The sequence below is a fragment of the Mobula birostris genome, chromosome 9 (genome assembly GCF_030028105.1).
Source record: "Mobula birostris isolate sMobBir1 chromosome 9, sMobBir1.hap1, whole genome shotgun sequence".
Taxonomy (NCBI): Eukaryota; Metazoa; Chordata; class Chondrichthyes; order Myliobatiformes; family Myliobatidae; genus Mobula; species Mobula birostris.
The window spans coordinates 31,788,467-31,801,143 of NC_092378.1; the positions used below are offsets into that span (position 1 = coordinate 31,788,467).

Below are 12,677 nucleotides of genomic sequence, written 5' to 3' on the forward strand. Positions count from 1 at the left end.
ATTTTATTTCGAAACACGAGTTATTCAACAAGTACCATATCACATGTAAATATCTGGATATTTAGCGTGGATTTCTTATTAAAACAGTGACGCTGTTTCTGTTTACAAATTTGAACGATCCCATCTGAAAACCTGTGCGTGTTTGGAGAGTATCTAATACATATTAATCAGGTAGTCTGCCTTCCCGTCATTCGTATATACCAATGTTTGGTTTCGAACAAAACGGAACCTGGGGCCAGTGTAACAAGACGCCATGCATGTCCATCAGTGTGGTTGCGTGAAACATTCAGAATAAGTAAAAATCACTCGCGGGCTGGATAAGCATAGTATCCCAATATTTGCTTGCGGACCGGTCAGAATACCTTCGCGGGCCAGATCTGGCCCGTGGGCCGTAGGTTGCCTACCCCTGGTCTAGAATATAAGAGCAGGGACATGAGGCTGAGGCTTTATAAGGCTCTGGTGAGGCCACATCTTGAGTATTGTGAACAGTTTTGAGCTCCTCATCTAAGAAAAGATGTGGTGGCATTAGAGAGGGTTCCAAAGAGGTTCACAAGGATGATTCTGGGAATGAAAGGGTTATCGTATGAGGAACGTTTGATAGCTCTGGGTTTGTACTCACTGGAATTTAGAAGACTGAGGGGGGATTTCATTGAAACCTTTTGAATGTTGAAACGTCTAGACAGAGTAGATATGGAAAGGATGCTCCCATGGTAGGAGACAAGAGAGAACAGCCTCAGGAGAGAGGGCGCCCATTTAAAACAGATGGGGAAAAATTTCTTTAGCCAGAGGATTGTGAATTTGTGGAATTTATTACCACATGCAGCTGTGGAGGTCAGGTTGTTTGGTATATTTAAGGCAGAGCGTGACAGGTTCTTGATTGGACATGGCATCAAAGGTTACAGGGAGAAGGCCAGGAACTGGGGTTGAGAAGGCCAGGAACTGGGGTTGAGAAGGAGATAGGAAAAAGGATCAGCCATGAGCTGACACGATGGGCCAAACGGCCTAATTCTGCTCCTATGTCTTATGGTCTTAATTTTACCAATATTGACCCTTAGTGTCAGAGGCTGACATGGGGCAGAATTTGTCAGGCATAATCAGGAGGATTTCTCGACAGTGTGGAAGTAATCCAACCAGGGAAGGGAGTAATAATAGACCTCGCATGGGAAATGAGCCTGGCTAGGTGACTGAAGTTTCAATAGGACAGCATTTTGGGAACAATGATCATAACTTCCTAAGTTTTCAGATAGTTATTGACGACAATAAGAATGGACCTTAGGGAAAAGTGCTAAATTAGGAAAGGCTAATAACATAAACATGAGGAAGTCTGCAGATGTTGAAAATTCAAAGCAACACACACAGAATGCTGGAGGAACTCAGCAGATCAGGCTGCAACTATGGACAGGAATAAACAGTCAATGTTTCAGGCCGGGACCTTTCTTTAGAATGGAAAAGGAAAGATACAAGAATAGAAAGGTGGGGAGGGGGTGGGAAGGAGGTTAGCTGGAAGGTGAAAGGTAAAGCCAGGTGGGAGAAGGAATCTGATAAAACAGGAGAGTTTACCATCGGAGAAAGGGAGGGATGAGGGGACCCAGGGGAAGTAATAGGCAGGTGAGAGGTAGTAAAGGTGAGAGTGGGGAGGAGAGGAAAGGGGGGGGGAAGAGGAAAATATTTTTTAAGAGGAAGGGGGTGCTAATAACAACAGTATTAGTTAGTAAGAGTAAGCAGGAATAGCTGTTATTGGATAAGCTCACATTTGACATTTGACTTGGTTAAAGGTCAGCTGGACAGAATACAGGACCTATACGTTCCTGTGAGGAGGGAAAAAAAAAGAAAAGCAAGATTCAGAAACTTTGAGTAACGAGAGATTTTGCATATTTAGTCAAAAATAAGGAAGCATATACAGGTTTAGGAAGCTGAAGCTGGACAGAGCCTTTGAAGAACATAAAAGGAGAATTTAAGTAACATACAAAACACTAGAAGAACTCAGCAAGATCAGGAAGCATCTATGGAGGGAAATGAACAGTCAACATTTCCTGCCAAGACCCTTTAACAAGACTGGAAAGATAGCGAACAGAAGCCAGAATAAAAGGGTGGGGGTAACAGGAGGTGAATGCCAGGCGAATCCAGTCAAGGGGGAAGGTGGGAAGGTAGGAAGGAGGTCAGAAGCTGGGAGGTGATAGCTGGAGGAAGTAAAGGACTGAGAAAAAGGAATCCAATAGATGCCAGTAGACCACAGAATAAGGGGATGTGGGTGAGGAACCAGAGGAAGGTGAAGATGATGGGCAGGTCTTTTGAGGTGGGGAGGGGAGGGAGAAAGGCTAAGGGTCCAGAAGGATAAGGGAAAACAAAGGGTGATGCTGGAGGGGGCACAGGGGAGCGGTTATCGGAAGTTATAGAAATCAATGTTAATGCTATCAGATTGGAGACTACCAAGACAGAATATGAGGTGTTGCCCCTCTGATCTGTACCTGGTCTGAATGTGGTAGTAGAGGAGACCGTGAACAGGATTGTCGGCGTGGGATGAAGAATGGAATTAAAATAGGTAGGGATTCTGGCTGTCACAGAGGACAGAGCAAAGGCGCTCAACCTCCATACCATCTCACCAATGTAGAGGAGGCTGCACGGGAGCACCAGATGCAATCAACAACCCCGATGATTTGTATGTGAAGCGTTGCCTCACCTACAGGGACTGCTCAGGGCCCTGATGGTACTGAGGCAAGCAGTACAAGTGAAGGTGTAGCACTCAGAATGGTTGCAGGTTTAAGTGCGTGGAAGGGTGAACAGACAAGGGTGTTGGAGAGAGAAACACCCCTGCAGGAAGTGGAGAGGAGAGGGAAGGGGAAGATGTGTCTGGTGGTGAGATCTTGCTGGAGGTGGCAGAAATTGGGGAGAACAATGTGTCGGATGCAAAGGCTTGTGGGACAGTGAGAACAAGGGGAACCCTATCCCTGTTATGCTGGGGGTGGGGGGTGGAAATAGGCAAGGATAGACTTGCAGAAAATGGAGATGTGGGTAAGGGCTGCATTGAAACCAATGGAGAGAGAGACTCCATTTTCTGACTGTCATTGAGTGGAAAGCCTCATCATAAGAACAGATGCAGTGGAGATAGAGGAATGAAAAGTGAGTAGCATAGCTGCAAGTGACAGGGTGGGAAGAGGTGTAGTCAAGGTAACTGTGGGAGTCAGGGAACTTAAACAGGGAATCAGGAGGGCCAAAGGGGGCAATGATGTGTTTTTGGTGAGTAGGATTAAAACCCCAGTATTTCAAGAACAAAGGAGGGGACTTACACCTGGAGCAGACATGAACAAGGTACTATACTAGTATTTTGCTTCAGTATTCGCCAGGGATAGCAAGATGAGGGATATTGAGAAGTGGTATTGTGGATCTTGAAGAACAATAAGGAGGACAAATCCCCAAGACCTAATGAAATTTTAATAACCAAATCTACCAGGTAATCAAAAAAGCTGCATAACATTCACCAGAAGATTTTTACCTCCTCAAGAGTTTCTGTGGCACAATTGCAGATCTTATTTGATTCAAGACTTTGCAACACAACTTTGTACTTATGTGAATAATTTCCAGTCTGGAAGAAGATAGTCATCTTCATTTCATTTCTGATGTATCTCACATTAGGATCCCATAGACTGCCTGTAAATGCAGAGATGAAGAATTATTAAAATCCAATATCCTTCTTGCCTTTTCCACTGTTTCCTGATGACCTTTAGTGTTAGTATTTTAAAAAAACTTTTCACTGTATAGTGGACATTATGTCTGTTATTAAGTATTCAGACTTCAAAGTAAGCAACATTCTTGCAGTGAATAAATGGATTACTTCCACAATCTTGCACATGATCACTGATCATCAGCAAGAAAATTACTAAGATAAATTATCACTACAAGTGCAGCTAAGACTATGCTTCTCTGCCTGATATTTGCCAAGACTATATGCACTGGTCTGTGCAGAAAATAGGTCCCATTTGAAGATTATACAATTTTGTTCCCCACAGATCAATTAAGAACATTCAATTGTCTTCAGAAAGTCTTACCTGGCTTTATTTAAATTAATCAGTTTCCTACCGAATTCAATTGATAGAACACCATTCACGAGTGTTCATAAAGAATGCACATTATAAACGTATGTGGCCTAAAACAGATTTTACTCAGAATAGGTAATATCCATAATTCAAAAATTGTGGTTCTACAACTAAACAGAAAATGCAGGTCGTGCAGCATAATTGGAGAGATAAACAGTGTTAACACCACAGTTCAATGAGGAACAAAAAGGATTCGATACATTGCAGAGAGGGGTAGCAGTGGACAAAACATAGGGAATGTACATTAAGTGCTCACCAAAGTTGTCAATGTGGGGGACAATTTAGAAGGTGTTATGTGGGTAGGGTAGCAGTGTCCAGATAAGGCATCATTAAGTGTGAAGTGCTTGTAGTTGTATGTAGTTCATCTTAATACAGCTCCAGACTATACAAACTCTCACTCCTCACAGACTACTTAAGCAATTTCCTGTCAGGGTCTTAAGTTTGCCCTGGCTGATTCCTATGCTCCCCAGTGCAGAAGACAACTTTCCTGTCAGGCATTTTGTGTAGTAGGATGGTCTCTTTTGGTAAATTATGGAGTTCATTCCTTCTTCTCTGCAGTGACAGTGATGGAGCTGCAATGGAGATTGTGCTTATAAAGGCACAACATGCAATTCCTGCACACTAAAATGTCCACAGTTGTGTTGAGTTGTATGGGGCTCCATCATGAACTGCACAGATTCAATTTTAATCCATTTTCTCCTCCCAGTTCAAAACATTCTAATGCTAACAAACACTAGTTTATACATTTTTAAAAGCAGGGAGATCAATCTGACTGAATGATCTTCTAGCACACCTGAATCAGATGCAATCTAAATTCTAGGCTAACGTCCCACCCTCCCCCATCCCCCTACAAAATCTTAACTGCTGTTATCACCCTATTTACTTTTCCTTATGCAGAACAAAGACATAACAATATTTCCATCTCTTTCCACACTCTCGTTTTATATTGGCTGCTTGCTGGTCATATCAGCTCAGAACCTGAACAGTAGCTTGAAGTAATGGAAGCCTAACCTTAATTGTTCTGTGCAAGAATTAGTGATCTGCATGCTTCAGAGGATTTCCTACTCCAAAAAGAGTATGTAAAAATTTGAGTTAGTCAACAAATAAATGCCTACTGTAGTTCAAGGAGGAGAGCATAGAACCATAACTCATTGTCATAGACTTAAATTATAGCACCTTTTACAAGAAAATTATTCCACGCCTACTCTATCTCTAAAGCAAACTTAACTCACCTCTTCGCTTGCAGACCTCAGTATACTTCATCAAGTTATCGCTGCAACCTACAGGAAAAAATAGTCAGTTCGACTTCTTCCCAAATAAAGCAAATTACAGACCATACCCAAAAAATGAATCTTCCCCAAATTTAGATATCTGTCTTGAAACTGCTGCACTGCACGAGTGTTTATGTAAGCTATCAGGAATCTTGTTAAATCAGAATCAGATTTAATATCACTGGCATATGTTCTGAACTTTGTTAACTTTGCAGCAGCAGTACAATGCAATACATAGAAACATAGAAAATAGGCGCAGGAGTAGGCCATTCAGCCCTTCGAGCCTGCACCACCATTCAGTATGATCATGGCTGATCATCCAACTCAGAACCCTGTACCAGCCTTCCCTCCATACCCACTGATCCCTGATAAATATAGGAAAAAAACAGAATTACAGCAAGTACATAAATGTATATTAAATAGTAAAATTAAAATAAGTAGTGCAAAAACAGAAATAAAAAGTTAGTGTGGTAGTGTTCACAGGTTCAACCTCCACTTAGAAATCGGATGGCAGAGAGGAAGCTGATCCTGAATGGCTGAGTGTGTGCCTTCAGGCTTCTGTACCTCCTTCCTGATGGTAACAATGAGAAGAGGGCATGTCCTGAGAGGTGTGGGCCATTCACCACAACACAGGAAATAATTTAGAAATGAGCAAGTATGATAGAGTTGCATCAGCAGGACTGAAGATTGATGCCAATCTTTCCTTGACTCATTATTTGTGCTTTCTAAAATCTCCTCTTTCAGGACAAGTAAAATAAAAACACACTTTTTCAGGTTAAGATCTTTACGCCAGTGACTGCAATAAACTCTATTCTTACTATAAGTTGCTTGGTATTTACAATCTTTTTTCAACATTAACAGTGGTTTAATTGAACTTACCATGTTCTTTTATTTCTATCAAAAAACAATGTTTTTCCAAACAAAAAAACTGCATTTTCCCCAAAATAATTTGCACGAGTTAAAAATCATGAGGAATCAACATCTCATAACTGACGTATTTTAATTAGAACAACATTAATGACCATGTCGCTTAGTTCAACAAATCTAGCTCCCTTTAAGTACTATACATGTAACTTCAAGCAGTCAGAGAACAGGTGCTTCTAACATGATACCACAGAGCAGCGAATGTATTAGAAACTTTGATGGTCATTTATCTGACCTCAAGAAAAACAGGCAGAACAAGAACGTAAAAAAAATAGTGAAATAGTAACACTACTTTTGGAACACGTACCAGGCACAATGTACTTTACTTGTGGACAGTCATTATCTTGATTGATGTTGGCTCTTGGTAAGCTGCATGCTGTCACTGTGTATTCCTGGTCTGGATCTACCTCAAATCTCTCCATTAAGAATGCCCACTGCAATGTAGGAGGAGACACCATCAGCTGCTAACATTAATACAAATCTATAAAATGCAACTTGGTGCCTTAGAAAGACACATAAGTTATGTTAACTTAAATTTATCAGAACTTGTGTTTGTCCTCACTCTACTGTGAACGCATGTACAATGCTGCAAAAACTTAATTTTTAAGGCATTTAACACTATGTACGCCTATGATCAAATAAATTTAAACAGGAAAATAGGCAAAAGTTAACAAGTTTAACAGATCTAAATGTAAAGTTGTACACAGAATTCAGTTAGATTACTATATGCAGGCTTGTCCCACACTCAAGTCATGTGAAGTGTGACAAAATACTTTGCAGCACTGATCCATGTAGAAATTGTTCAACAGGATGCAGTGCTGACAAAAGCCTCCCAGTCTAAAATGTTTTAAACATAATGCACATGGAATTAGCACTGCTCTTTGAACCATGTTTTGTTGATTCTCCCCTCCAGCAGGTCAATTGTACATCAGAACATGACACAGCATATAAACAGCTGATCCATTCATTTAATTATTAATGAATCCTCTATTACTCTTAACAGTCACACTGCCTTATGCTTTAATAAGCTAAGAGAGGTTATAGAGGCACTTCTGAAGCCAGTAACATTACTGCAAAATTGTTTTTGTTTTAAACTCAGGTTACAATGTCTCTGGTGTTGCAAGAATAAATGTCAGACTCTACCACTGCATATGAACAGGCCATGGTTGGGATTCAGCTCTAGCACAGATAGAAATATAATACTGAAAGTTGCTTATTACATCAAATCATATGTTATTACTAAACATGATTCAGTAAGTTATCTTAAAAAGTACTTATTAATATAAACTAGGAATTTAAAAACTAATGGTCGACTAGACTTCAAATTAGGAGCTAACAAAAGGAACTAAAGCAGACCTCAGGATGAGGTGGCATTCTGGGACTGTTAAATATTCTGGAAAAGACATTTCAACCAGAGGAAAGATCTGAATCTTATGTCAGTGCACCAAAAAAGGTAAATGCAGTAAAGAGCCTGCAAGCCAAGTCCAAACTAGATGTTTCAGGACTGTATGAAGAAAAGCAAATTGGAATATTGCAAAATGAGAGAGGGTTGGGAATGGAATCAAGGAAGTGATCGCGAATTAGTGAAGATGATGGAATTGGATGCAGTTTACAACAGACAGGGAGGACAAGGTAAAACCTGTGTGAGAAACAGTGAGGGGTAGAGTCAGTACAGGAACAATTGCCTCAATCAGCAGCAACTATCTACCCACATGCCTCCAACTTCCACCCCACCCCGAAATTCACTTGAACCATTTCTAACACCTCTCTCCCCTTTCTCAATCTCTCTGTCTCCATCTCTGGGGACAAAATGTCGACTGACATCTTTTATAAACCTACCAATTCCAATGGCTATCTCAACTATACTTCTTCCCATCATCGCCTGTAAAAATGCTATTTCACTTTTCTCAGTTCCGCTCCCAAGATGTGGCTTTCCTTTCCATACCTGCTTCTTCAAAGAACAGGGTTTCTCTTCCTCCATTATTGATGTTGCCCTTATGTGGATCTCCTCCAGTTCCCAAACATCTGCTGCCTTAACCACCATACTTCCTCTACCAGCCTCTGTACCTCCACATGCAATACATTCTCCACAACTTCCACCATCTCTAAAGGACCCTACTACCAAACATATCTTTACCATCCTCCTCTCTGTGATTCCCTTGTCCATTTGTCCCTCCCCACTAATCTCCCTCCAGGCACTTATCCCTGCAAGTTGCCAAAATGCTACACTTACCCATTCACCTCCTCCCTTAGCTCCAATCAGGGTCCCAAACAGTCCTTCCAAGTGAGGCAACACTTCACCTGCATATCTGCTGGGGTCACCTATTGTGTCCAGTGCTCCTGATACGGCCTCCTCTACATTGGTGAGACCTGTCATAAGTTAGTGGACGACTTCGTCAAGAACTTCCATGCTATCTACCAAAAGCAGAACTTCCCAGCAGCCCAACTTTTTAATTCCGATTCCCATTCCCACTCTGACATGTCACAGAAACATAGAAAACTTACCGCACAATGCTGGGCTGAACATGTATTTACCTTAGAAATTACCTAGGGTTACCCATAGCCCTCCATTTTTCTAAGCTCCATGTACCTATCCAAGAGTCTCTTAAAAGACCCTGTTGTATCCACCTCCACCACTATTGCTGGCAGCCCATTCCACGCACTCACCATTCTCTGTGTAAAAAACTTACTCCTGACATCTCTTCTGTACCTACTTCCAAGCACCTTAAAACTGTGCCCTCTCATGTTAGCCATTTCAGCCCTGGGAAAAAGCCTCTGACTATCCACACGATCAATGCTTCTCATCATCTTATACACCTCTATCAGGTCACCTCTCATCCTCTGTCGCTCCAAGGAAAAAAGGCCGAGTTCACTCAACCTATTCTCATAAGGCATGCTCCCCAATCCAGGCAACATCCTTGTAAATCTCCTCTGCACACTTTCTATAGGTTCCACATCCTTCCTGTAGTGAGGTGACCAGAACTGTCGGTCCATGGCTTCCTCTTGTACCATGATGAGGCCACCCTCAGGGTGGAGGAGCAACACCTGTATTCTGTCTGGGTAGCCAATCTGATGGAAAGAATATCGATTGCTCCTTCCGGAGAAAAAAAATTTGCTCTCCTCTTCTATTTCTCACTCTGGCCCCATACCTCTTCATACCTGAGTCGTCCCCTCTTTCCCTTTATCCTGTGGTCCACTCTCCTCTCAGATTCCTTCCTCTCCAGCCCTCACCCACCTGGCTTCACCTATCACCTTCTAGCTATCTGCTTTCTCCTCCACCACCATTTTATACTTCCCTCTTCCTTTCCAGTCCTGAAGAAAGGTAATAACCCAAAACATCAACTTTCCAAAAATTTCCATAGATGCTGCCTGACCTGGTGAATTCATCTAGCGTTTTGTATGTGTTGCTTCAGATTTCTGCAGAATTTCTCATTTTTCTGTTCTTATGCAAGAGCTAGCCCTGTATTTGTTGATATATGATCATCAGATTATGGAAGATTTGATCAGCCAAGGAAAGCAGTAACAGAGTGCAGTATCTATGTGTTCTGTGTGGCACTTACCTTCTCTCCTTGTGGATTTACTTGGGACATAATTCTGTCATTGAACCGGTATTGTATGCACTTTTCCTCTCCAGTGCTCCATTTTTTCAAAGAGATCTCTATTCCTTGAGAATAAGTTATACTAGCTGCAAAACCCAATGGATAAAGGTATGAAGTCAGCTAACATACAAGGCTGAAATGTTTAGGATGTTATTTAGCAGCTTAGAAAGCTCTGCTCATTTTCAAGAGTTAGCACTGCACTGAACACTTTGAACTCAGCAGACAGTGGGGTAAAGCTTCTGTTTTGGGAACACAGTAATCTGAATTGTAAAAGCTCTGAAAGATGTTTCTCTCCAGTTCTAATGAAAGACCTCAGCTTGAAATGTTGACTGTTTATTTCTCACCATCAATGCTGTCTAACCTGCTGAGTTCCTCCAGCATTTTGTGTGAGTTGCTCTGGATTTCTAGCATCTGCAGAATATTTTGGTGTCTATTTCTCCCAATTAATACTTTATACTTCATTGTTGCCAAACAATTGGTACTAGAAGTACAATCATCACAGCGATATTTGATTCTGCACTTCACACTCCCTGGATTACAAATATTAAATATTAAAAATAGTTAAAATTAGTAAATACTAAAAATTTAAATTATAAATCATAAATAGAAAAATGGGAAGTAAGGTAGTGCAAAAAAACCGAGAGGCAGGTCCGGATATTTGGAGGATACAGCCCAGATTCAGGTCAGGATCCGTTCAGCAGTCTTATCACAGTTGGAAAGAAGCTGTTCCCAAATCTGCCATCACTTCAGAGTTTTTACTCAAATTTATACGTATATTATCAAAAATGGAAGTAGAAAGTGAAACACAAAATGCTAGAAAAACTCAGAGCAGGCAACATCTGCGATGAGAAGTAGTTAGCGTTTCAGGTCCAGGATCCCCCATTCAGTCGGGAAAGAGAGAGACCAGTTGGCTGAGAAAGTGGTATGGGGTATGGGTGGAACAAAGAAAATGTATCAGATAGTGAAACTGGATGGTGGTATTTAAGGGGCAGTTAAAATTAGAATAAGCTTCGTTGTATAATATGTTGGTAACGTTATATAGCATGTGTAATGTTGCATTGTCTTGCCTACTGGGCCATTCCCAGCACAAAAGAAAGGAAATTGAAAAACAAAGTACGAAGGCTATAGATTGCAGATCTCATTTAAAAACAGAAAGAATGAGTTATCTAAACTTGGAGAATTTGATAGTAAGCTGTACAGGCAAGTAAGGAGCCCAGATGGGAGACGTTTTGTTCTTTAAGCTTGCATTAGGCCTCATTGTAATAGTGTAGGAGGCCTCAGACAGAAAAGTCAAAATGGGAGTGAGATGCTGAACTGCGTCATTGGAAATAAAACAGAGCAAATGATTAGAAATTTTGGATTAAAAGGTATAATTTCTTTATCACTTTTCCCTTAAATTTTGAACTTAAATGACAGCATAAAATGGTGATGATCGATTTGAGACCCTCTTCAAAGGTCTCCCCATTTTTCTCCCCCATGGATTATCCTCGTATATTTTACCACAGGGTAAACTTTGTTTGCTAGCAAGCGCAATAGAAAAGCAGGTAAACACCACAAGGTCTGAGCCAGAGAAGGAGAGAAGTGCTAATGAAAATCAAATCAATGTTTCTGGGTTGTTGGATGAGCCTATTCAAAATGCAAACACCAAATGAATCTACACCCCCACACAGAGATGAAAACATTGCCGAGCAATCTCTTCAGTTGGAAGGGAGGCAGCTTATCTTCACATCATATCATTTATTCAACTGCAGATACAAACCCTGAAGAGAACATGCACTAACAATTTAGAAAGAGAAGAATGTATGCTTACCGTCTGTTCCCAATTTCCATCTGATGGACAGTATAGGCTTGTAGAATCCACCAGCGTTCCTTTGCTTGGTTATGGCTACCTGAAGCTCTTTAGGAAATGAAGGTGTCCAGGTAGATGGTCTCAACCAGCTGTTATCCAAACAGTTGCCTAATGGTGAGGAGGAAGAAATACAACATGTTTCATCTCTTTCACAATTTCAAATTGGAAAGAACTGTTCTCACAAGCAGTCTTTGAAAGTTCTACTGGGCATCAGGTATGCTTTAGCACCACTGATGTACTGAAATATTAAGGAGAAATCAGGGTTCTCCTCACATGACAGGGCTGATCCCTAGTGATAGCCTCTTCTGTACTCTTTATTGATTAATTTATAGCATGATGTCCTTTGCAATCTTCAATTGTTCTTGCAAATTTGATAGTGAGGCACAACACAAAATCACTGCAGCGTGTCTGGCGAATACACCCCCAAATAATAGAGTTCCAGGACGTTGTGTCAGAAACAGTGAGGAAAGTGATATACAGTATTTCCAAGTCAAACGGGGGAGTATTCCATCACAATTTTGCATAATACAGTACATTGCCAAACACCAAGGACAGTTACCACTCAGCTTGACTCTAGAACTTGGCATTTTTGTCTGTGATACATTTTGAACCGAGCAGTCCTGTTGTATCAAATTCTAGCTATCAGTTATTCATAACCGTCAAATAACTGGGTAGATGACAGTGTCGAGTACTAGAATAGCTTGGCAAAAAGGCATACTAGATCCAGAAAGCAAGCCTACAGCACTACAGCTACATTGCTCTTTGGTCTCATGTGACCTAGTGCTGATACCTGATATAGCTTGTAATTCCTGATTCACTCATTCCTGATACCTTACATAGTTCGTTAATAAGACTGCCAGTGACTGGCGACTATGAAGGCAGTTACCTCTGGAGTAGACGGAAAGGATCGGCCACTCAAAAATGGTCTGAAGTTGGCTGC

At 41.1% G+C, this 12,677-nt stretch overlaps 1 protein-coding gene across 2 annotated transcripts in view; it reads right to left on the reverse strand.

Moving 5' to 3' along the window:
- LOC140202647 (interleukin-17 receptor A-like) overlaps positions 1 to 12,677 on the reverse strand; it is a 60,780-nt gene that overhangs the window by 27,113 nt on the left and 20,990 nt on the right. Inside the window, exons 3-7 of one of the 2 annotated variants that reach the window (XM_072267748.1) lie at positions 11,699 to 11,845; positions 9,850 to 9,974; positions 6,597 to 6,723; positions 5,327 to 5,374; positions 3,494 to 3,648 (exon numbers count right to left, since the gene is read on the reverse strand). In XM_072267748.1, the coding sequence (XP_072123849.1) occupies positions 3,494 to 3,648; positions 5,327 to 5,374; positions 6,597 to 6,723; positions 9,850 to 9,974; positions 11,699 to 11,845 (602 nt within the window). Of the gene's footprint in view, positions 1 to 3,493; positions 3,649 to 5,326; positions 5,375 to 6,596; positions 6,724 to 9,849; positions 9,975 to 11,698; positions 11,846 to 12,677 lie in introns of those variants that run through there. The other variant, XM_072267749.1, reaches the window with a different exon arrangement.